The sequence below is a fragment of the Topomyia yanbarensis genome, chromosome 2 (assembly GCF_030247195.1).
Source record: "Topomyia yanbarensis strain Yona2022 chromosome 2, ASM3024719v1, whole genome shotgun sequence".
NCBI lineage: Eukaryota > Metazoa > Arthropoda > Insecta > Diptera > Culicidae > Topomyia > Topomyia yanbarensis.
Window position 1 is genome coordinate 376374231 of NC_080671.1, and position 23574 is coordinate 376397804.

Below are 23574 nucleotides of genomic sequence, written 5' to 3' on the forward strand. Positions count from 1 at the left end.
ATCGACAGACTACACATATTGTGCATTCTCTAGTCAAGTGTAGTCTAGTCTACACATACACAGTCAATATATGTAGGAATCCTGGAAAATTGAACATTCGCCTACAATTTTACTTGTCAACATTAATGTTTGTGGTACACATGGTATGCGACGCAATCATTAAAGCGGCCAGGCCAACTATGCACCGTACAAAATAAAGATGACTCAAAATTATACGGCAATCAAATCATTCATTTAATGACTTAGTCCGAAAATGTCAAAGAAATTGCTGCATTTTTTCTAGCACAATTGCAGTCTTCTAGTCAGGGCAGTGACTGAACATTAACTTAATTATCACATGGCTACTATTCAGCGTGCTGAGTACTATTCGTGTGATCTTTGTCAATCCGTTGATGAAACTTCATATCATTTGATGTTACTGCCCTGCAGTAATGCAATTGTGTATCCGGATTTTTGCTTCTTCGTACATATGTACAGAGAGCTGCAACTCAAGATTATGCTATTGTTCGTGAAACGGTGTGGTATAGAGCTATACTGTAAGCCGTATTTGGAAGACATTTTCTTTTCTAAGGTTTAGTCGTTCTGTTATCTCAATATTCCCTCGAGGGTTTTGATATATAGGCTCATCTTGAAGTGTTTTTTATTTCCTTGGGAGTGAACAATACAGTTCATAAAAAAATTAACAAAATAAAAAATAGAATTTTAAAGGATGTATTAGTGCCGTAAGCAGTCGAAGAAGAAAGATTTCTTTTTATATGTTGTTCACCTTAGATATGTCAGTAAATCGTATTTTCAATCCACGAGTACTCATGTTCTACCTTCGTCTGACATTGAAACCATCCAGGTACATTGATACTAACCATAGTATTCAGATTAAGTAATAATCCAATCGCGATTATGCATCGATTGTCGTATCGAAGAGTAGTAATAAGTTTGCTTATACAATTAGCCCAATCATTATCGACATATAGTACCCAAATCGAACCATTAAATGTCTACGTCGCGATACTCTTTAGATATCTGAAAACAGTCATGTTCGTCGATTACATACGAACATGCGCTCAACATGAATTATAGAACAGCAACAGTTACTATAAAGCTAGTTGCCAGACTTTTGAGCGTCTTTCTAGAAAAAAATGTTTAACGTTACAGAAACCATCCCAAACGACTATGGAATTTTATCATTACTACAGATAATCGGTAACTAAATAAACATTCCAAAATTACAAAATGATTTTAATTTTGGTTTTCAGTGTTGCAGTATTTCGAACACCTCCACTCTACCTGTTTCATCAAACAGTCTGCCGACGATGATCTGCTGGGTAACTTAATTGTACCCTATCCTTCTTTCTGGCTTACGTTCGATGAAGCTAATGAGTTTCTATTCCTGAATTCTATCGAAGCAGGGTGCCAGTCGTTTGTATTAACGGAAACAGTTGCGCTGAACTTCCTGGAGATTTTCGAAAGCATACACGATCAAGCGATCCATCGATTCCCCAACAAATACGTAATTGTTCTGGTTCATCCAGCATCAAACGCATCGATAATTAACCGCCTCGTTGATCACAAAACCTTACGCGATATTCCACGATTTCTTATTCTATTCCCAAGCGAGGTCGATAGAATTGATTTAATTACAAAAAAGTTTGTCAGTGGAGAAAATGATCGGGATATCATTATCTTGGACAGTTACATTCCGTCACGTGGTAGCTTCGTACATAAACGACATTTATTCCCAGATAAGCTACAGAACTTGGAGGGCCAACTATTACGGTTGGCCATATTCAACTATTCTCCGTACACTGTTTGGAGGGAGGTTTATGCCAGCCGAAACTCGAACGCGTTTTACAATGGCACAACTGGGATCTACGTGGATGGAACGGAAATACAGTTATTTCTCGAATTCTGCGCAAAGTTTAACTGTACTTTGGAAATATCATTGGAGGAAGAAGATGAGTGGGGTGAGATTTTCGATAATCGGACCGGCAACGGAATTATCGGTGCTGTGGTGGAACGGCGAGCTGACATAGGTTTAGGAGCCCTATATTCATGGCATCATGAAAATCTCTATCTAACCCTTTCGAAGCCAATTTCAAGAACAGGAGTAACCTGCATCACTCCTAAGCCGCAACTGTTGAGCAGCTGGATGACACCGCTACTGCCGTTTTCGTTAAATTTGTGGATTGCAGTGTTGACAACGTTTGTAGTCATGAGTATTTTTCTAATGCTTATGGAGTTTTTAATACAAAATGTACTACTGGAACAAGTAGGTGGAGCAGTATAGAAAAATTCAATTTCCGGTTCAAAGGATTGCCTTCACATTTCAGAATCGTCCCCTTGATATCTGCACATCGTTCATGACTATTGGTTGCATATTTATCCTTCAAACCGTTAATCTGACTGTCAACCGGAGCACATTTGTGACTCAGAGGATCATCATGGCTTCACTGCTCTTCGTGGGACTAATGATCGGTAACATATACAGCGGTGGACTTTCCAGTCTGATGACTCTACCACGCTACGAACAACCAATAAACACAGTCCAGGACTTGGCCGATAGCAACATGCACTGGGCTTCGACTCATGATGCGTGGACTTTCTCGATACTGATGGCAACACAACCTACGATCGTGAAGCTATTACATAATTTTGAGAAACATCCCAAAGAGGTTCTACACCGAAGTGCCATGCATCAGGCTTTCAGTTTCGGTATTGAACGGTTACCGTATGGTCATTTTGCGGTAGGCGATTACATTGATAAAGAAATAGCACACAAATATCACTTCATGATCGAAGACATCTACTTTGAGCATTGCGTTGCAATGTCCAGCAAAACTTGGCCAATGATGGAACATCTAGACGCGCTAATTTTGGTTATATTTCAGAGCGGTATTCAACGTTACTGGGAACAGAAGGTGAGTTACTTCTGATGGCTAATGCGCATGATTCGGCACTGATGGTGAGTTCCTCGTTTGATAGTTCCTACCGTTTCCAATAGGTGATTTCGAGTTACGAAGATGGTGAGGTGCAACTGGCCATCAGTACCTCCCGCCACCGGGAAAGTCCTGGACCAATAACATTGCAACCATCTCATCTGCTGGGCGCGTTTCTGATGCTTGCAATTGGATTGGTTGGTGGGGGTGTGGTGTTTCTGTTTGAGCTTTTGTATGTGAATTGGGACAACAGATGGAATAATCAGCAGGAGTCGTAAGATTTGAAATTATCGGACTAATCACAATCTATTACCATTGCATTATTACTGGACAGTGTAGAATGCTTGCTTCTTTCACGGACCAGTTGAGCAATTGATTTTTTCACCTTTTTCTCTTCTCATTGTTTAGGAAATTAGAATAGAAAAAAACTAGGATTGTATTCAATATTTTTTGGTCGGTTTTATTGAAATTCACAAGCTTTGGTTCCATTGGTTCTCTTCATATGCCGCATAACTGATAATGTCAGTTTTATTACTTATGTCACTTAGTTCGCATAGTTGCAACAACAATATATGGCAAAAAAATAAATTCGTGTTTTAAATGTATTATTTCTATGGAACATTTTTTAGTGCTAGATAAAATCGTCGTCTTACGATGTGCACTGGAAAAATAGTGGAAAGTTTTATATGTAGTGTACAATCGAAAGAGAAAGTAACCATAGATCAATGTTTATTATGAAATATCGAAAAATTTTCCCAGCTTTTAACAAATACAGGTTTGAGTAAAATTTATCTTTTTAAACTTTTTCATATTTTTAAATAGTTTTAAATATTATTTTTTTACGTTTCTCTTATAAGAATCACTACATGTACACGAAAACTGTATATCAAGAAGACTTACTATTGTCTCCAAAATTTCAAGAAAATAATAACTCTTCCAAAGGTCGCCGAGAGGGAGATGGGATGTTTACCCCCGGGCCCGGAGTTGTGAAGGGGGCCCGGATTTTTAACAGAAACTAAAATTTTGACAAATACTTTTTTGACAAAAATAGAATAGCGAAAATTCTAAACTACTACATATTTGATATGAACTACATATATTTGTACCCAGTCACAAGATCAGACCCGGGCGGGTATAGCGTTATTGGTACATCGAAGGCATGTACGCAGCTCACCTGGGTTCGATTTCTAACCCCGCTCACAAGAATAGAGAATTTTTTAAAGAAAATTTTATGATGACGCGAATGACCGTAAGGTTAAGAATCTCGGAAGACGCTGAATTATGATTTCACGCCCCGTGTTTGATTGCTGTAGAGCAGAGCAAAGCTCGAGCATAATCCTAAATTGTCGCATCGTGCCTAAGTAAAATCCCCCGTCTCAAAGGTCTACATAAAATTGGTCCAGAAAAGGATGAGAGTGGACCACAAGCCAGGGAACAACGCGCAAAAAACCGAAAGGGTACTGATTGCTCACTTCAAGCGGAATGCATTGCGATGCGGGACGCGGGTCAAATGGCATGTTTGGCAATGTTTCGGACAGAGTGCAAAGAATCGGCCCAGCGCCAGCAGAGTGATTCTATATGTTGCTGTGTCATTGGTGATGATGAGACTTAGACCAAAACGGATTTTAAGCAGTTTCCGGAACAGGTAACGATAAGTTTGCTGTGGATGATAGTTTCAAATGGAACAAACTGTCAAATTCGCTTTGAAGTACCTGATTTGGCAGACCATATGCACTTGTGGAAACCATTGTGAACCGTTCGTGATCAAAGGCACCATGAATTGTAAGAATTTCAAGCCTGAGTGCCTCCAAAACCGAAGTATGCCGTTTTTGAGACGCCACCATCATAAATCGTTGCTTTGGCCTGATTTGGTGCAATTCCACTATTTCAAAACCATACAGAAGTGTTATGCAGTTAACTCGGTGGATTTTGTACCGATAGATATGAGCCCACCAAATATATACTGAACTCGGTCCGATCGTAGCCTGTTGGGTAAAGATGAAACGCGAACTTCAGAACACCAAAGCAAGTTATGAGAAAGTGAAAAAAACTAAGAAAAACGATCCTCAAACAGCTGTGCAAGCTCTGGTACCGAGCATTTCAGTCAAATTCATCCTAAAATTTAACCGACGTAATAAGCTGAAATAAATACTGGACCACTGTAAAAATTTGGTTTCATTTCAATAACTACAGTCTTATTATCGATTCACCCCGAGTTCACCATTCAATGGGAAATGTTCGCAGCATTCCAATGGGATAAAAATTAAAATAAAACGCAAACTTTTTGATTTCGAGACATTTTAACAAAAACAAGTCCATTGCAGAAATAGTTGAATAACCATTGTTTACTGTTGAATTTCATATTAAAAATACATGGTCGGCACTCATTTCCACTTTGAGTTACTTTGCGCACATGGTTTCTATACGCATGTCAAAATACGCCCTCCCCATCCCAGCGTCACGTTGGGTTGGACAAATTGATTTATATTTAGCACAAAATGAAGTTCGCGTCGAAAATGAAAGGTCCGTTTAAAATAAGTAAATCAAAACTTATTTTCAATAAATCCGTATTGGTTTCAATGTTACGGGACTAGCATCAATTCGGTGCTAATTTATTCTGACTCTCAGTTTGTGTCAGATTCTGATGTGGCGAAGTCAAAACTTAATCCATAACTTATATTCAATGTTGGGATTATATTTTAAGCTCTCACCTTTTGCAGCTTTATGTATATCGCTAGACTTTGTTAGCACCAAGCAGAGCCATCGGAAACGCTTTTGGGAGTATATACTAATCAGCATATGAAAAAAATCGTGTTTGGAATTTCATTCTTGGGCATTCGAATTAATTCATTTGGCGACTTCAACCTTGTTAAAAAAAATAATTTAATATAAAATGTTGTTTTTTTTTTTCTGATTTTCAATCTCCCTTCGAACGACATCTCTCTCCCCCTCCTATCATGCACCTTTTTGACCTTCACTCTTTTACTCCACACGTGGGATCAATCTATTCCGCCGACCCTAGTATCGAGTTCTGCACTTCATTGATTGCTTATCATAGCGTTTAGTGCGTCACCACGAGTTTTAATTTATGCGATTCTATTTATCGAGCTATTGTGCTTCTATAATACAACTCTTTATACTGTCGATCATAATTGGTATACAACTAAAAATTGACCGAGATAAAGCAACTATTCCAACAGCATTTCAAATCATCCTTAAAAATAATGTGCGGGGTATCCTTCTTCAAAGAGGACTACATGTAAACTAAATTAGCAAACCGATTTCTAAACAGTGGCTTGAAAAAAGCAGGAAACTTTTGTATTTCCTATGTGCGCCTTGTAGAAAACCACAACCATAATTTCGAAGTCCGACAGGTACTGTTCCATTAATAAATAAACGCCACCATCTACCAAAGCACATAGCATATCGTGCACAGTAAAATTTTATCGAGCCCTACTACAAGGTACATACAAGTAACCCTTCGCGGTTTCCCATCTATGATTTCCCCCTTTTTCGTTAGTGGCACGTTTATTAATATTAGGTACTGTGCCTTGAATGCTTTCCCACGCAACACCTGCTTCAAGCGCCGAAATTGAAGCAGGGTTCAGCGCAATCGGAGCACATGCCACGTTTTAATACCTTTTCCTCCCCTTCTCAAATTACGACACTTGCCCATTACCGAGTACTGATGAAAATTATTGAAGGTACATTCAATAGGGTTGGCTGTAATCATATATGTAGGAAATTGAAAGCATTTTTGTTACGATGCAAGTTGCTTTATTTACAATCAGAGCTGTACAATCCGGTTGGTATTCTGAGTATCGATGGAAAAAGTAAATTGTACACAATTCGTTTTTCAAAGGTTCGTGGGTCTGTGTTCTATTCTGATAATAAATACTCAATCGTGTCCAGCAAGAAATGTGTACCGAGAATGATATAACCGAGAGGTCAATCAATATATTCACTTCAAACATTTTAACAAATCATTGAAACACTTGTTATTCCAGTTTACTATAACACTTTTTATTAGACCCATGACAATAAAATGGTTGTGGTAATAATTTTTTAGAAAAGTAGGATTGCGGTTTTCTGAGATCATCTCGTTGATGCCAACTTAGGGCTAGTTAGACACTAAATCCTAACAGTGCACACAACATATGAGCGACTAAAAATTAAAAAAACAAACAAACATTTCAAACATATTAGTATATAAAAATCGGAAATAAACTTCAAGCATAAATATCGGACAGAAATCCTTCAGCATGAGAATCACTTAAAAAGTTATCTCCCGTAAAACTCGGCAAGGTTAAACCATCACTATAAAATTCGGTTAAAAATGAATAAGTCGTACGCAGGAGTATCCGAATATCGTGATGATCAAGATTAAAAGTCGGCTAAACAAAATTGCTTTGTAAAAATAGGAAATATTTTTTTCCGGTTTTTATACTGAAAGTTTTTTTTTATCCGACTCTTACAAAGTGGAGTCCCTGTCCGATTTTTATATTTGAAGTTTGTCCGGTTTTTACATTATAATATATTTGAAGCAGGTTTTCCAAAGCATGTTCTGTCCTAGCGACTTTTATTTTCAGTCGCTCATATATGAACACCAAAAGAAACAGACCAATCGCCAGTGATGTCTGATTAGTAACTGACACCAAATTGTGGCCCATGAGACAAGAATTCCAAACTGATGAAGAATTCTAACACCCAAATCCAACGTCTCTTAGTTGGATGTTGTGCTCTCGTTTTCTTCCTTTGGGGAGTAAACAAAACTGCATTGTGTTTGACTCTCAAGCCAAAAGAAAAGAGTTCGTTCTATTGCTGTTATTTTTTTCGGAACGGAACATGAAGTAAAACAAAATTACACGAACATGTTCTGAAATAGAAAATTTAAAATAAAACTTAATAACAGAATTCCATCGACTATTGTTCTTAACGTGAAGCTTTTACACACAGAAATAAAGCGCTAAAAGAAGCAAGAGCCACGATGAAACCAAGTGCTCGTTTCAAAGTGTACTCCAAATAACAAGATACCAGTAAACAGTGTTGAACAATTTTATTGCAACTAGAAAACAATTGTAGCAAATAGTTTGGCAGGAAGCCTCCAATCTCTAGTAGATGAAATCAAGTATATATGTAATCCGCACAGCCCAAAAGCTCGTGTATTCTAAGATACAGTTCTTTGATAAAAGAAGCTAGAAGTATTGTTGGGTTTAGAAAAATGTGACTATCTTAATCTAGAGAGCTTGATCAAGACCCAGAGATTTTACGAGGCTTATCAAAGCTAAAAGAGCAACAGTTCATTCATAGACATTTCTTATTTTTGCTTTGCAAAAAATTATTATTGTCATGGTTCTCCATTTAAAAACACCAATAATTCAAATAAATAAGACTATGAAAATTACTAGTCTATATTTTGCCATTATATCATGAATGAAACCATCCGAAATTTTGAATCAAGTTCCGAATGCTATGACTTTTTTTTGTTTTGAAAATCAAGATGTGCAATGCAATAAGATGAACGAAGGCATTTTGATATGAACTCAGGACTCATTATTTTAAAACATTTTTAAGCGACTTTGATACCGAAGTTTTGCTGTTTGAGCTTTGCCGATTGATTGTCTGTATGTACATACCAAAATTTTGGGTGGCCAATGTGTCCACTGGACACCCCATCATGTCCCAGTTATTTTATTTACCTTTAAAATTTGAAAAATTAATATGTTCGACAAAAATGTGCCTAATATTTTAAATGGAATTCTCTAAGTTTCTTTTGCAAAAGATATCTTTTGAGAATACTTCCTTGTAGTGAAAATTGGCGATAGACCTCGGCACCTACCGGTTGGCCCGTTGTGGAGCCAAATGGCTCAATCGGATTAAGATGAGTTTGTCGTCACGGACTATCCAAATAGATCGTAACAAAGCTGGAAACGGAATGGCTCACGGAAACCGGAGCTAAATGGCTCATGGTATCAGAAGCAAAATGGATCACTGAGACGAAAGCTAAATAGATCACGAATACGGAAGCTAAACGACTCGCTGAAATACTTTGCGGTAACTTAACGCTGGATAATATCCGAGGGGAGTTCATGACTAAATGGCTCAAGCACGCAAAGGATCTATAAAGCCTAATAGATGGATCTAGCGAGGATTTGAGTTAACCTCAGAAAACTCGTAAGCAAAAGGCTTCGTGATTGCCATGGCGTTTTCATGCGCAGCTGTTACGCACTTGCAAGGTGGATACTAGTGCAGTTCAGCCTAATGTTGGAACAGTTTACCGAGCAGATGATCGGGCCAAAGCCATTAGTAATTGGTGGTGACTTCGATGCCTGGGTTGTGAAGTGGGTAGTAGAGTACCCAACATAAGAGGATGTATCCCGCGGGATGCTCTAGTGAAGTTAGTACGTTTCGGAGAGAAGGGAGGGAGTCTATCATCGACGTCACATTCTATAGTCCTTTACTGACGGCGAACATGGAGTGGAGAGTATGGAAGAAGTATATCCATCCACCAGGCGATTCGCTACCACATCGGCAAAGGAACCCTGCTGCAGCGCGGAGAAGGACAACCGGCGACTGAAAGAGGAATACCTCTTCGTTCAGGCCCCTCAGCGGACAGCAAGACCGAGAACGTTGATGTGACTGATCTAACAAGAAGAACGCCCTCCGGTCCCCGGCCCGGATGAAAACATCCGGACATATTCAGGATGGTGCTGCATGAGTGCTTAGATGATAGCAATTCCTCCGAAATGTGAAAGGTACAGAAGCTGGTGATGCTGCTAAAGCCAGGAAAGTCCCGTCTCGTACAGGCCTATGTCCGCTGGATACACTCAGAAAATTTCGAAATCTAACAACGACGATCGCATCAGCCTCAACAACCACGTAAACGATGCCTGCAAAAAGTCGGTGAAGCCAACGAACGGGATTGCGAGGATCATGCCAAACGTCAGCGGTCCGAGAAGCAGCATGAGACGTCTGCCAGCTAGTGTTTCGTCATCGATAATGTTATATGGAGTTTCGGCCTGGGGTGCAGCGCTGAAAACCATGCAGAACCGCGACATGCTGTACAGGACGTTCCGGTTGATAGCAGTACGAGTCGCGAGCGCGTTCAGAACAATATCAGTATGCAATATCGCTGAGATGATGCACATCTGCATCACCCTGGTGGAGGATATCGAGCGCTACAATCGGAGAAACGCGAAGAAGATTGTGAGAATCGATTTGATGACGAGGTGACTTCTGGAATGGGATAGTACGGAAAAAAGGTGGACCTTACGGCTCATCAATAGAGAGTCAATAGAAACCACGTAAAGGGAAACTTCCACCTGACACAGGCCACGGCTGCATCAGGAAGCATCTTCAAAGGATCGGACACACGTCATCGTTATGCCAGGAGTGAGAGAACATCGAGAAGATACCGGAGCAGGAAGTCTTCGAATGTCCAAGGTTCGAAACGCTACACAGGGAGATGTTTGAAACGGGAGGGCTGGACTTTAACCCGGACAATGTTGTCCACAAAATGACGACGTAGCGACGTACTCACGTGGAACGCGATCAACAAACTGATGGCGCAAATTATGACAGGTTTACAGCGGAAATGGCGTAATGAACCGAGGCAGAGCACCTGCTATGGAACTCTCCGTCGGCGGAAGCAAGATTGGTATCGGGGACGGAGTAGACCGCAACGAGACACCACCAGTCGCGGGTCGTCGAAGAACCAACGAACCGGAATCGCCAAAGTGACACCTGGCACCCGGCACCTGGCTGGTTGGTTCGGTTTCAAGAGAACTTCTCTAGCCGGGGAACTTTCCGTCCAAGTCGGCTAGGTCCATCGTGGTGACCGAGTAGTTCGCGAACAATTCGGGAACTCAACGACAAAGTGGTACTAAATGGTACAAAGGAGCCGAAGGGCTCAGTAAATTTGACAATCTGGAGTTTGCCGCCCAGAAGAGGAGAAGAGCACTAATTCTCTAGCCATAGCTAGCTTTCCTACATCAATGCAATTCACAAAAAAATGTACAGTAGTCTGTTTCTGACGTGAGTTTTGTTTCGCATTTTTAATTATTTACTAAAAATTCAAAAGAATCGATTTACAGAATGATACTTCAGCAATTCCTCTGTAGAATGCTGATCAAATATGTGACCTTGTGACCTAAGGAAATGTAGAAAGATCACGATGCTCAATATCATCATTCCAGCATAAGATTTAATCTCTGAATGGGTGGAAATACTTGTGGTTTCTGGTGTCCCTGGAAGTAAACCCTTTTGGCCTTTACAGGGAATTTCAATAGAGGAAAAATTCTTCCTTTGCCAATAGCTTCTAAGCACAGTAGAAAATCACCCTCCAAAGTCCCACTCTTTCCTAGCCTGAGTCAAAAGAGCAGAAGAGTTTAGCCGGTGACGTAGCTCTTTTTAGCATTGCCTAAAGCGTCTTCTAATTGAAAGCATCAATTTTTCCTCACGCTATTCAAACAAGCAAACGAACCTTGTCGAAGAGGACGTAATTAGGCAACGCAATCTTGGCGAAAGTCTGACTAATATTTTTTCCCGTCCTGTGTGTCTGTTTTTGAATGCAATCCTAAATCATCCAATCAGTGCTGCAGCAAAACCATGCATATCAAACGCGAATGGGTGACTACGCCATTTATCTCTATCATACGGGCGGGTAGATAGCCACGGAACTCTGTCGTACGGGTTTTGTCGCCAGCCTATTTGCTAACTTTACATCGGAAACCACAATTCTGAGCTTATCTTTCAAAATTTCGGTCGCGGCCAAATATTCCAAATCGGCAGGTCTTTCGAAAATGTTTAGTGAAATTACCGTTAGTAAAGCCGGAAAAAGATCACATAGGGTCGAATATTTTTCAACTGTTTCAACTTCAAACGAACAATCGGAGTTTGTGATGACAAATCTCGTTTGAGATCAATTTCAGTGTCAGATGAATCTTTGTGATCAGAGGACATTTATGCTAGTGCCCGGCGTCTAGTACAAAGGAAGAACGAGAATGGCAGGCTAAGCACGAAGTGAGACATAAAAGAATGAAAGACAAGTTAGGTGACATTAAAGTAAAAGTTTCGGCACTTATTTTTAATTGTTATTATCATTTAATTGTCGCAAGGCTCTACTGTATCGATTTTGTTGGCTATTTTTGGCAAACTTAAGGTTAAACAAAGAATGGGCAAATATCGAAAACGTAAAGAGCAGTTTTTTCACACCGTGTGTTAGATTTTCATAAAAATTAATCAGCAGTACCGTAACAACATTGTACATAAGCTGATTGATTTTTATGAAGATTGTTATTGTCAGAAAAACTTTTTTTACCGATAAGTTCTCCATCATGCAATCACATTCAAAATGTATTTTTTTCTCATTAGATTTTTGGTGACAAAATTTAAAAAACATAAAAATGGGTATTTTTGCAATTTAAATTTTTGACATGAGTTTATGTTTTTATGAAAAATGACACATTTTTTTCAATGTATTTTTTTGTACAGCAGTATTCATTCCCTGTAACTCGTTCTCAGATAGATTTACTGCATAAAATACAGTAATTGAATGAAAACTTTTTGAAGTTGAGGCACGTAGAAACGTCTACGTCCTTTTGAAAAATTGCTTTTGAGTCAAAATTGTCTTGATTGATTGCGGAAAATGTTTAGTCTTCCATGCCGGTGAAACGTGTAAAGCTTCATCGGAATCTAAGATGTTCGGTCACGATTTTAAAGATTTTCGGACGGATTTTCGTGGAATTCCTGTCCTGCATACGATTTATTAATTATTTTTAACCGTATTTTATACTAGTAGTGTAACTTTGCCGAGTTGTACGAGGGAAAACATTTTAACCGATTCTTGTGCTGAAGGATCGCTATCCGATTTTTACATGGGATTTACGAAGCATGTTCTGTTCATACAAGTTTTATTTTCGGTCGCTCAATTGTTCATAAAAGCTTATTTCGTACGCCCAAAGAATGTAGAATGAATCTTGAGCAGCAAAAATTAGCATAGTGTCTTTGTTTCACTCGCATAAAAGAATGCGCAACTAAACTTAACAAAGCTGCCCACGCTTAACTGGATACACGTCCGAACGACCTGAGCGACACAATACAAAAAAAAATTCAGATCAGGTTTGAGTGACTATTCTGTCGATCATTTGAAGTCATAAAAGTGACTAAATTTTGAAATTAATGCAAAAGCCCCCCATCGAAATAAAATCCAGCTTACTTGTTTGATTAGATTCGCAAGTTTTTCGTAAGTAGGTATACTTGTGCTATCTAGATATATCTGTATGTACTCACTTTTCGACAGTCTTTAGAACCGGTTATTAGTGTTCAAGACCATAAAAATCATTGTGATTACTGTCCATAAAAGCGGTACATAAAAAATTAGAAAGAAAAAGCTCGCCATAACTTCACAGTGTCGCACAATTTATTAGTATAAACGTACCTTTAGAAGCTAGATATGCATGTTCGGTGTTTCGATTCACCACAGTTGATAGCGCTCAAGTCAGCGGAGGACATTTAAATTCTAAATTCTCCAGTAAATTCCTTTCCGTTTTATATCTTCATAGCGGCGCCTACCATATGTTCTCACTTTAAAACTTTTATAACAGAGAAATATTATCAAGGATATGGCGTGCATATGCTGCAGACAATATATGTGTCGCAGTTGGGCAAAACTTTTTCCTATCCACTATATCAAATGCGACCGGGCAATACGGTGAATCGTCTTATATACATACAGTGTATCCTTTGCCCCGCAGGACTTTCGTCGCGGTTCACTGCCACTAGCACGGCGCAATTTCTCCTAGAATGAATTACGGCTACTTTACAGCTGCGATCCCCGCACGTTGCGCCTGAATGCACATTGCTCAAAATTGTTTTCCAAACAAAACAATTTCTAGTGGTTAGCATTGAAAAAAAAATTCTGCTGTGGTGCGCTATTCCACCTAGTATTACCGGAATAATCACGTAATGCTCATTACATTCATGTTATTTACAAAAAAAAATGCATATCATTGAACGCAAAGTTCATCAACATTGACACACAACGGCGAGTACTTCCCGCCCAAGCAACCAAGGCTGACGTCAGACCGTCCAGCGAACGGTTTTTAATTCTCCCCATGTGCATTATATACCAAAAGCAGCACTTCCTTTCCACGCTTCACTTGTTTCAGCCGGGCTCCTGTTGGCTTTATTATCCTTTTTTCTCGTTGTTTGTTCGTTTACCTGTACACGCGTTCACGTCGCAGCAGTTGTCCCCATGTGTTTGGCTGTGCCACAGCCGTCTGACCCAACTAACCAACCAACCAACCAACTCCTTTCATTTAGTTTTTCCGCGGAAACCGATTGGTCTATGCATCGCTTTCTAGCAGTGACCAACAGCCTAGTTCACCCGAGCGAACAGGAGCGAGCCTTTGGACGGAGAAATAGCAGCGAACCTCCTGCGCCGTCTCACGTTTGAGACCTGCGAGAAAGAAGAGAGTCTTTGTCCAGTGCAAGTGACCACTGACGCGTCGCCGCGTCCCACAAGGTTCTCTCTGCTACATCCCAAAGATGGCCACTTCGAAAATGGTCAAACGGGTGAAAATTTAGTGTATTCCACGAAAAGTTGGTGGAAAATCATGAAAATCATAATCCAGTAATGATGCTTTCCGCCCTTGGGGTCAGTGTAACGCCAATGTAACGGAAAAAAAAGTTTGAAATATAGTGCTCAAATACAGTGGCTTACCAACGAAGCGATAAAACTGAAAAAAGTTTGGAAAACGGGAATAAGAATTCGTGCCCTGGGGAACCGAGTGTCATACGGGCCAAATCGGTTAAAGTGCGAGTGTATTTCAAAATTGCAGCAATTTTGAATGTCCTGAAATAATCATTAAATCAATGGAAAAATGTGCTCAAATATGTTGTCAAGCAATAATATCAGCTCATGAAGAAGTAACAATTTAGTGACACGCAAAAAAGCAGAAAATCGCCATCATCCTTCAAACGACCCAGTTATTTTACGCACTCGGCACAATCGGATTCCAAAGAGCCTGGGTGTCCCTAGAACCAGAAACCAAAATGACGCAGTTGGAAGATGATGTCCTATTGAATAATTTGTTGAAATTTCCCGGGACCATCATCATCTACAACAATGACCTGAACAGTGAGTTTCCTTCCTTTGTGCTGCGTAATGACGATGATTTGCATAATTGTTTGGTTGATATGTGTACCTGGACATTCTATTTGCTGAGGAACTTTTTTCCAACTTCTTTGATATCATTATTAGTGCGGATTGAGGATAAATATTAAAATTTTATATTTTTCGCTCTGAACTAAATTCGTATTCGTCGCAACAAAAATATTTTTGCAAGGTTATAGAATTTCAACAATTCTTTCAAAAAGGGTGTTGCAACTCAGTGGGGCCGTTTCCGTTAATCTGGTTTGAAAAGTAACACATGACTGTGGTGAAGTAGCGAATAAAGTAATCATATTTTTATTCATAAACAGTTCAGTTCATGGCAATATACCAGGGACACGTACACAGGGTCGTAGCGTGGTGTTATGGTGCCCTTGGCGGCGTTGCTGTTTTGGTGTTTACTTTGGCTTTCTTTTTCAAATTCGACTTTCGAACAATAATGTAGTGTGTTTATGAACACTACAAACTTATCCTAAATTATTTAGTAACTTATCATCTCTTACTTAATAAAGCAGATCAAGATTTCAACACTCTCCTAATGCTGGCGTTCTTGGCGGGGCCCTATGAGATTGCACGAACTGTAGACGTAAGACTAATCTGCTTAATGTGAAATATTTAATTTCTTGGTGCATTTGGATTAATAATAAATCTAATCTATTTCTTTCGTACATTTTAAGTATAACCACTGCAGATTTATTTATAACACTATTCGAAGTTAGGTGCTTGAAACTGACGGACGAAATTTTTTAGAGGACTTCGTAAAATCAGTTGACTCAAGGTATTTGAAGGTGATGGACGAAGAATTGTTTCGGAGGACTTTACAAAGATTGCCAATAAAGGTTTTTATACATTATTCGTGTCATATGCTAAAAAAAACGGCACCATCCAAGCATACTTTGAGAGAAGATAGGTGGTTACATTTTTACTATACTATCCTCTGTCTTGAATTTCAATTTATTATATCCCCCATAATTTCTGTCTCTTCGTTCGTATCATTTATGTTTTACCTTACGCCAGACTCTAAGCATAAATACAGTCTCCTGAAAAGATGCAGCTGATGGTAAAATGAATATCTGGCAAGATTCGTCATCAATGACTCTGACTTCCCATTTAAAATCATACACATGGAACTTTAGCTTAGAATTGTGATATTCGTTACTGGAAAAAGTATTTAATGAAGGACTACCATGTATAAATACACCCAAAATCTAAGGGGCATGTTTTTTATTACTTTTGGGTAAGATTCAATTGTCTTTTCGGTAACAGATAACGCAATTGTGCATTGCGGTATTAAACTCATATTACCGCAAAGGTAGTAAACGGTGGAATGACGAACTTCGGTAGCTGTTTATGTATGTGCATCACACCACCAAACACTTTCTCAGTATGTGTCAAATTCGGTTCTGTTCGTATGTAGGATAATTCGGTCGATTTCTATGATAATATTAATCTATATTAATATTAGGAATTACGGATTGTTTTTTACTGGGTAAGTTGTGAAATAAAAACATTTTAGCAGTTTCCAGATGCGGCCTAGTTTCCAATCTGGACCAGTTCCCGAGTTTGGACCAGTTCCCAAATCCGGACCATAGAATAGAAATTTATAGAATAGAAATAGAATATAGAAATTTCAATTTAACTAAATAGATAATATATAGAAATAGAAATAGAATAGAAATTTCAATTTAACACCAGCCGAAATACCCCACCACTATTCCGAATCGATTTTCTGACTGTGCTTTGAAGCTAGCCGAGTGTGAACCGATCTTTGAATACGCAATGTGTCGTGTAAAGAATATCGAAACTCGTCTCTATCTACATTATGTTCGCAATACAATGACAAGCGAAGTGCAGCACACTTCCAGACAATCTGAGGAATTAATATTTATTGTATGACAATTGATTCAACATGAGTGCGACGCAGAGAAAATTTGAATGTGTTGGTATTGCCGTTTTAGGAATTTTTTGTTGAGACCGTTTTAGTATTAAACGTTTTGCTAACAGACCTTTTTTTATTACTGTAAAGGTATTACGGCTGAGTTTTTGATGTACCCACTGTTGAGATCGACGGTGTGCTCACCGATTGGAGTTTTTCGTTTGGGGTTGGCTGTTTCAGCACTTCCTAGCTAACCAAAAATTATAAGTGACATTTCAACCAGAGATTCAACTTAGTGCAAAGCTGGTTGGGATTCACGGTGCTCCTAAAACCGTTATTAACAAAAAAATGACCATAAATTTGTCATACGGCATTCGAAAGATACAAAAGATATCCAAGCATCTTCTCAGTGAATTTCAAAATGATCCATCGAGAGATTCGAGAGAAATTGCGATTTGAAGTTTTATGACACGTTTCTTAAGGCTACCAGCAAACACCCACGGGTTTGGTCCTATCTCTATAAACAAAAAAAGATTTGTCTACATATTTAGTACATGGCATGGCATCAAGTGTATCCCCTGCAAGTTTGAAAATATTTCATTGACGGAATCGAAATTTAGAACGGTTTGGATGTGGTATGCGGTCATAGATGGGTTTTCTACCAGACTTCAAGCGTGAATTCATGTTTGTTCATTGACTATTTAGATCGTTTATACCTGTCGCGGTTTTAAAAGGAAAACCTTACCATTTAATTACATAAATATAATGTACAAAAGGTTTTTTTTTGGTTTATTTTTGACACTTTACCACGGTTGTGGCATTCGTGTCATTGGAAATCGGGCATGGTATGAAAGGGAGGAGAGTATGATCATGTAATTAATGAATTGTAGTATCGCTTTCTCTTTTTTGTCATCGTTCGCTAGGATTTCAGTTGTAGAACCAGTGTTGTTGTATTGCTGTCGTGCCTGGGCGTATCCTCGGCAATCCACTAGGACATGCTTTACGGTCATTGAGACTCCGCAATAACAGCAGGTAGGCAGTGTGTTGGCTTCCATTAGGTACGCGTGGCTAAAGATGGTATGTCCAATACGAAATCTGGTTAGAATACGCTGTTCAGATGCGCACTTTCGGTCAGTGCTTTTTGTTACGTATGGCTTGACCTCGCGTAGTAGTGACTGGGTTCTATCCCAATCCCTCTTCCAGACGTTCCATAGTTTCTGCTTTACGAAGCGTACGACATCCTATTCTATCGGTATTCTTGCGTGTCCTGGAATCCAGCTAAGTGTAATGTTACGCTCTACGAGTGCACGTTCAATTTTTTGAATCCAGGGGTGTCTGGAATGGCCTCCACGGAGGGCATCGATGCAGCTAGCCGAGTCAGTGAGGATTATTACTTCGTCATATTCGTTCACCGTTGACACAGCGGCGCTCAGCGCATAGGCCTCGACTGAGAATACGCTGCAGGATCCTGGTAGGGTGTAGCATGTTTTGATACTGCTTGTCGCAAGATCGGCGCCTACTTTCTCGTTCTCTTTTGAGCCATCAGTGTATATTTGATTGTGCGTAGGATAGCGGTTGGCAATGAATTCATGGAATTTTGGTACAGCTATTTGGGGGGATGTACCTGCTTTGATGTTTCGTTTTAGTTCATCGTCAATTTTTGGTATGGTGCTATACCACTCTCTATCAGTGAGCCTTTGAAGATTGCAAGCTCTTGGTGGGAGGGAACCGGTGGTTTGGTGGAAAAGTTCTGCTGATCTTTTGGCTACCAGCTGCAACAGTCGCTGGACTAGCATTAGTCTAAACGGCATAATTGACTGTACTGGGCTTGATCTGAAGGCTCCAGATAACTGACGTATTACTTCGTTGTATGTTGGAGCAAGCACTCGTTCCATCGCCTCGTGGTTACTGCTGGTAAGTCCTATCCCGAAGAAAATCTTGGAGACTACCAGTGCAGAGCCAACTTTCAGGAGTGTTGATCGACTGCTCCTTTTGAACCGACAGCCCAGGATCCGGAATATGTTTGTTCTTTTGGAGCAGATTTTTTGTGTGTGGGAGATGTTGTAGAAAGTTTAGTTTGGAGTCAACTAGTATTCCTAAGATTCTCATTTTCCTAACACATGGAATGGGGGTCTTGTTGATTTGGATCGCCCGACCGCGCTCACGATGCAGTATGTTGCAGATGTGAAGGAGTTTTGACTTGGTCGGCGCAATTTCAAACCCTACACTGCCGGCCCATTCAACAACTGCCTTAACAGCTTTTCTTAAGTGACGTCGTGTTTGTCCAGAACTGGACCCTTTGGCTACAAGCAATACATCGTCCGCGTAAAGCAGGATTTCGACATCGATTGGGATAATTTTGAAAATAGGTTCCATTGCTACTAAAAATAGGGTGACGGACAGAATGGAGCCCTGCGGTACACCATTTTCTGCCACACATTGGATTGATGATGCTTCGTTCGCTGATACACGGAAGGTTCGGTTAGATAGGAAACTGGATATGATGTTGAGCATACGGCCAGAGATTTTCCAGCTGGCCAGGGTTTGAAGAATGGCGGGTCTCCAAGTAATGTCATAAGCTTTGGATATGTCCAGTGAGACTATCTCTGCGTGCTGATTTTCATTAAGATTGATGAGCGATTCCATGTGTGCTAGATGGGACTCAACGCCTCTACCCGGGCGGAATGCATGCTGACGATGATCCAGTCTTCCATTCTGTTCTAGGTCAACCGCCGGTTGACTAATCGTTCGAACAGTTTGCCTATGCAACTTAGGAGAGTAATGGGACGGTATCCGGCTGGACAGCAGCGGTCTCCTTCTGGTTTTGGGATCGGGACTACTATGCCCTTTTTCCACTGATTCGGAAAAGTTCCGGAATCCCAGACGTGGTTGAACAGTTCGAGCAGAGATATTTTAGCGGAGAATGGGAGTAGTTGTAGCAATGGGTACCCCACATTATCAGGTCCAGTTGATGATCCACCACCTTTGAAGAGGGCCCACATCAGCTCGTCCATGGAGAAATCTGCATTGAAGCGTTTGAAGAGATTTGGTCGTCTTGATTTAGGAAGTTTGCTTATCAGATCTGCTTTCTTCTTGCGGAATTTTTCGTTATAGTTGGCGTTTGAGGATTTTTTCTTATATTCCTTGGGGATTGTCTGCTACCTCTTGTGGATTATTTGTGATGCCGCTTGGGAGGCTCAGGGTGGCCGTATTGGTTCGCCTTTTTCCTTGAAGCTGGTTTATATGACTCCATATCTGTGTTGAGGAGCTTTCGGGATTTATGCTCTGTACCAGGTCTTCCCAACTTTTCTGTTTGGCTTGAGCAATGATTCTACGGCATGCGGATCGGGCTTCTTGGAAAGATTGGAGGGCGGTCGCTTTACTGGGGTCATCGTCTGCGATGCGGCGGAGGGCTCGTAGTCGTTTTCAGCATATCTACCGCATAACGAGTCATCTCCTTCTGATGATTTCAAAAGCGTTGTATCATATTGTAGCAGAAATGTACTTCCACTCATTACCGGCAGTGATGCGAATGCTCATCACATCATTTGGGGCAGCTCAGACATCAATCTGAGAGGCTCTGAACTGATGGAGTACATAAGTAGTACAAATCTTCATATTCTGAATGTGGGAAACCGACCAACTTTTGCGAGATCTGGGAGGGAGGAGGTGTTACAATTTTGCATGAGCTGGGAAATTGGCAGGTTCCAAATGAAACTGAACCGTCTCTATCCGATCATAAATATATATTTTTCGATCATTTTGATGTCACCTTCAATGTGGTAACATATCGTAATCCTGGAAACTTGGCGACTAAATTTCATGGATATTTTACAACAGTTAGTCAACTAGACGACTTAGATGACGTCGTGGATACAACAAACTCATTCATATTAGCATCCTACGAAGAAGCTTGTCCACTTCGTACTGTTAAATCGAATAGGGGAACCCCTTGGTGGAGGGTTGAGCTTGAAAGAATGAAGAAAGTTATGAGAAGAGCTTGGAACCGGCGTCAGCGCTAATGTCTCTAGTCTGAACGAGGCTAGCAGGTTAAATAAAATTCTCTCCAAATCGAATGATTTTCAGATGAACTCCTTAAAAACCAGAGATGGTGTTTATGTGATGGAAGAAAAAGATGTTCTTAATTGTCTATTCGACACACACTTTCCAGGTTGTATCGATCAGTTAAACAATGTTCCCAGATCTCATTCTGGTGATTCGGACTCGTGGGCGTTAGCACGCACGTTGGTTTCCACTGAATCGGTCAAGTGGGCAGTTGACAGCTTTGCTCCATACAAATCACCCGGAAAAGATGGAATACTTCCCGTGTTACTGCAAAAGGGATTTGATATTCTTAAACATGTCTTGAAAAAGATTTTGCTTTCCAGTCTTGCTACCGTGTATATCCCGAAAGCATGGCGAGAAATAACTGTTAGATTTATTCCCAAAAGGGGGCGCTCAAGCTATGAAGAAGCCAGAAGTTTTAGGCCTATCAGCTTGAGTTCTTTTCTTCTGAAAGCTTTGGAACGGATAATCGATCATCACATCAGGAACGTTAGTTTAGTTGAATATCCACTGCACAAAATGCAACATGCATATCAGTGTGGGGAATCCATGATCACACTGCTTCACGATGTTGTTTACAACATTGAGAAAGCCTTCTCGGTCAAGCAATCTAGCTTGGGTGTATTCCCAGATATTGAGGGTGCTTTTGACAATGTGTCCTTCCAGTCTATTCTGGAAGCGACGCGCGGTCATGGGATACCTGCATGTATCTCGGGTTGGATAAACGGAATGCTTAGTAACCGCATACTTTGCTCGTCACTGCGACAGGCTGATATACGGAAGTTGAGTATTTGCGGTTGTCCTCAGGGCGGCGTTGTATCGCCTTTGTTATGGATCTTTGTAGCTGACGACTTGTTGAAGAAACTCAATGAGCTTGGATTTCCAACCTACAGGTTTGCTGACGATTAGCAAATACTAATTACTGGATTTTGCATCGGAGCAATCTTTGACTTAATGCAACAGGCATTAAGAGCTGTCGAACAGTGGTGTCGACAAGTTAAACTATCAGTTAACCCAAGCAAAACTTCAATGGTTTTTTTTTCACGAAGAAACGACTAACAACCGGGGTTCGTCCCTTGCATTTGATTCTGAGCTACTGTGTGCAGATCAAGTCAAATACGTTGGAGTCATATTGGATTCCAAACTGAATTGGTCTGCTCACATTGAGTTAGGAGTCAAGAAAGCGTGCATGGCCTTCGGGCAGTGCAGACGAACTTTTGGAAAGACCTGGGGTCTCAAACCTAAATACATCTATTGGATTTACACGACAATTGTACGTCCAATACTGTCATACGGATGCCTTGTGTGGTGGCAGAGGAGAGATGTTATGACAGTCCAGTCAAAGCGAAACCATCTGCAAAAAATGGCGCTCATGGCGTTGACTGGTGCTTTCACCACGACTCCGACTGCTGCTCTTGAGGTGCTTCTAAATATCACACCATTTCACATACACCTCAAACAAGAAGCACTATCATGTGCATACAGACTGCAGGTTACTGGGCTTTGGAACAGTAACCATGTTTATCTTGCTACCAGTCATGCACGATTGTGGTCACAAATGGTTACATGGGGTGGAGATATTCTTGCCCCCAGCGATATTACACTCACATGTAGTTTTCCGTACAGGACATTCCATGTGAAGATTCCCTCTGGAAAGGAGTGGTTGTCTGGCTATATGGAAAGACAACAACAAACGCAAGTGGTCTGTTACACTGACGGTTCTCTGATGAAGGGACGTGCTGGTGCTGGTGTCTACTGTCGTGAAATGAGATTGGAACAATCTCTCTCACTAGGTAGATACTGTACTGTATTCCAAGCAGAAATCTTTGCGATTATGTGCGGGGTACAATCGGCTCTTCAACTGAGTTTGTCCGGCAGAGTTATAAACTTCTGCTCCGATAGTCAGGCTGCAATCAAGGTCCTTAGATCAGACAAATTCCGGTCCAAGCTAGTGATCGCGTGCCGAACCCAAATCGAAGAACTTAGCATTGTCAACACTCTCTACCTTGTCTGGGTGCCCGGACATTGCGGTATTACTGGAAATGAATGGGCTGACGAATGGGCCAGGGCAGGTTCAGCGATTGACTTCGTTGGTCCTGAGCCCGCGCTGCCAATTTCAACAAGTTTGATAAGGGAAAAAATACGGTCCTGGGCTTTGTCCGAGCACCGCAATTATTGGAGAAATCTACAAACGTGTCGCCAAACAAAGGCGTTTCTGGAACATAGCTATATAGCAATTTTGCTTAAGGGTGGGGGGGGGGCGTAGTAGACCTGTTTACCCTATTTTCAAGAGGAGTTTATCGTGATTTTGAAAAAAGGAATATTTTTTATGTTTTCGAATATTTCGCAGACCATTATGATTGCAATTACAATGGGGAATGTTGGTTGGGGAACTCTCACGAGTAACGCTCTGGAGCTAAAATATAATAATATTCCATTAGAGGGTGCATTTTCCCCATCTTACTCAATCTTACCATTTTTCCGCATAAACATTTCTGATTCTGATTTGTTCATAATACAGCAATCAA

The 23574-nt window shown here is 40.4% G+C and overlaps 4 protein-coding genes across 4 annotated transcripts in view; 3 read left to right on the top strand and 1 right to left on the bottom strand.

Annotated features, from left to right (window-relative positions):
• LOC131684624 (uncharacterized) overlaps positions 1 to 13509 on the bottom strand; it is a 127237-nt gene extending 113728 nt beyond the window's left edge. The window contains exons 1-2 of the mRNA XM_058967645.1: positions 13372 to 13509; positions 13224 to 13283 (exon numbers count right to left, since the gene is read on the bottom strand). The gene's annotated coding sequence lies outside the window, so the exon portion shown is untranslated. The remainder of the gene's footprint in view (positions 1 to 13223; positions 13284 to 13371) is intronic.
• On the top strand, positions 1137 to 3470 carry LOC131680775 (uncharacterized). The gene is made up of 4 exons (XM_058961485.1): positions 1137 to 1200; positions 1254 to 2266; positions 2328 to 2915; positions 2999 to 3470. Exons 1-4 carry the CDS (start codon positions 1137 to 1139, stop codon positions 3209 to 3211), a joined length of 1878 nt encoding a protein of 625 aa, XP_058817468.1. The 3' UTR covers positions 3212 to 3470.
• Positions 9744 to 10673, top strand: LOC131680776 (uncharacterized). The gene is made up of 3 exons (XM_058961486.1): positions 9744 to 10162; positions 10265 to 10376; positions 10515 to 10673. Exons 1-3 carry the CDS (start codon positions 9744 to 9746, stop codon positions 10671 to 10673), a joined length of 690 nt encoding a protein of 229 aa, XP_058817469.1.
• Positions 13510 to 14489: 980 nt separating the features above from the next.
• LOC131684628 (hepatocyte nuclear factor 3-beta) overlaps positions 14490 to 23574 on the top strand; it is a 30954-nt gene continuing 21869 nt past the window's right edge. Inside the window, exon 1 of the mRNA XM_058967652.1 lies at positions 14490 to 15072. Coding sequence (XP_058823635.1) covers positions 14988 to 15072 — 85 coding nt within the window. The 5' untranslated portion in view covers positions 14490 to 14987. The remainder of the gene's footprint in view (positions 15073 to 23574) is intronic.

Bases quoted from the DNA above. Each gene is read 5' to 3' on its own strand.
- LOC131680776 (XM_058961486.1), top strand. From the start codon at position 9,744: ATGTCCGCTGGATACACTCAGAAAATTTCGAAATCTAACAACGACGAT. The intron at 10,163-10,264 runs GTGACTTCTGGA...CACCTGACACAG, and splicing joins AGAATCGATTTGATGACGAG to GCCACGGCTGCATCAGGAAG. The intron at 10,377-10,514 runs GTTCGAAACGCT...AAATTATGACAG, and splicing joins GAAGTCTTCGAATGTCCAAG to GTTTACAGCGGAAATGGCGT.
- LOC131680775 (XM_058961485.1), top strand. From the start codon at position 1,137: ATGTTTAACGTTACAGAAACCATCCCAAACGACTATGGAATTTTATCA. The intron at 1,201-1,253 runs GTAACTAAATAA...TTTGGTTTTCAG, and splicing joins ATCATTACTACAGATAATCG to TGTTGCAGTATTTCGAACAC. The intron at 2,267-2,327 runs GTAGGTGGAGCA...TTCACATTTCAG, and splicing joins AAAATGTACTACTGGAACAA to AATCGTCCCCTTGATATCTG.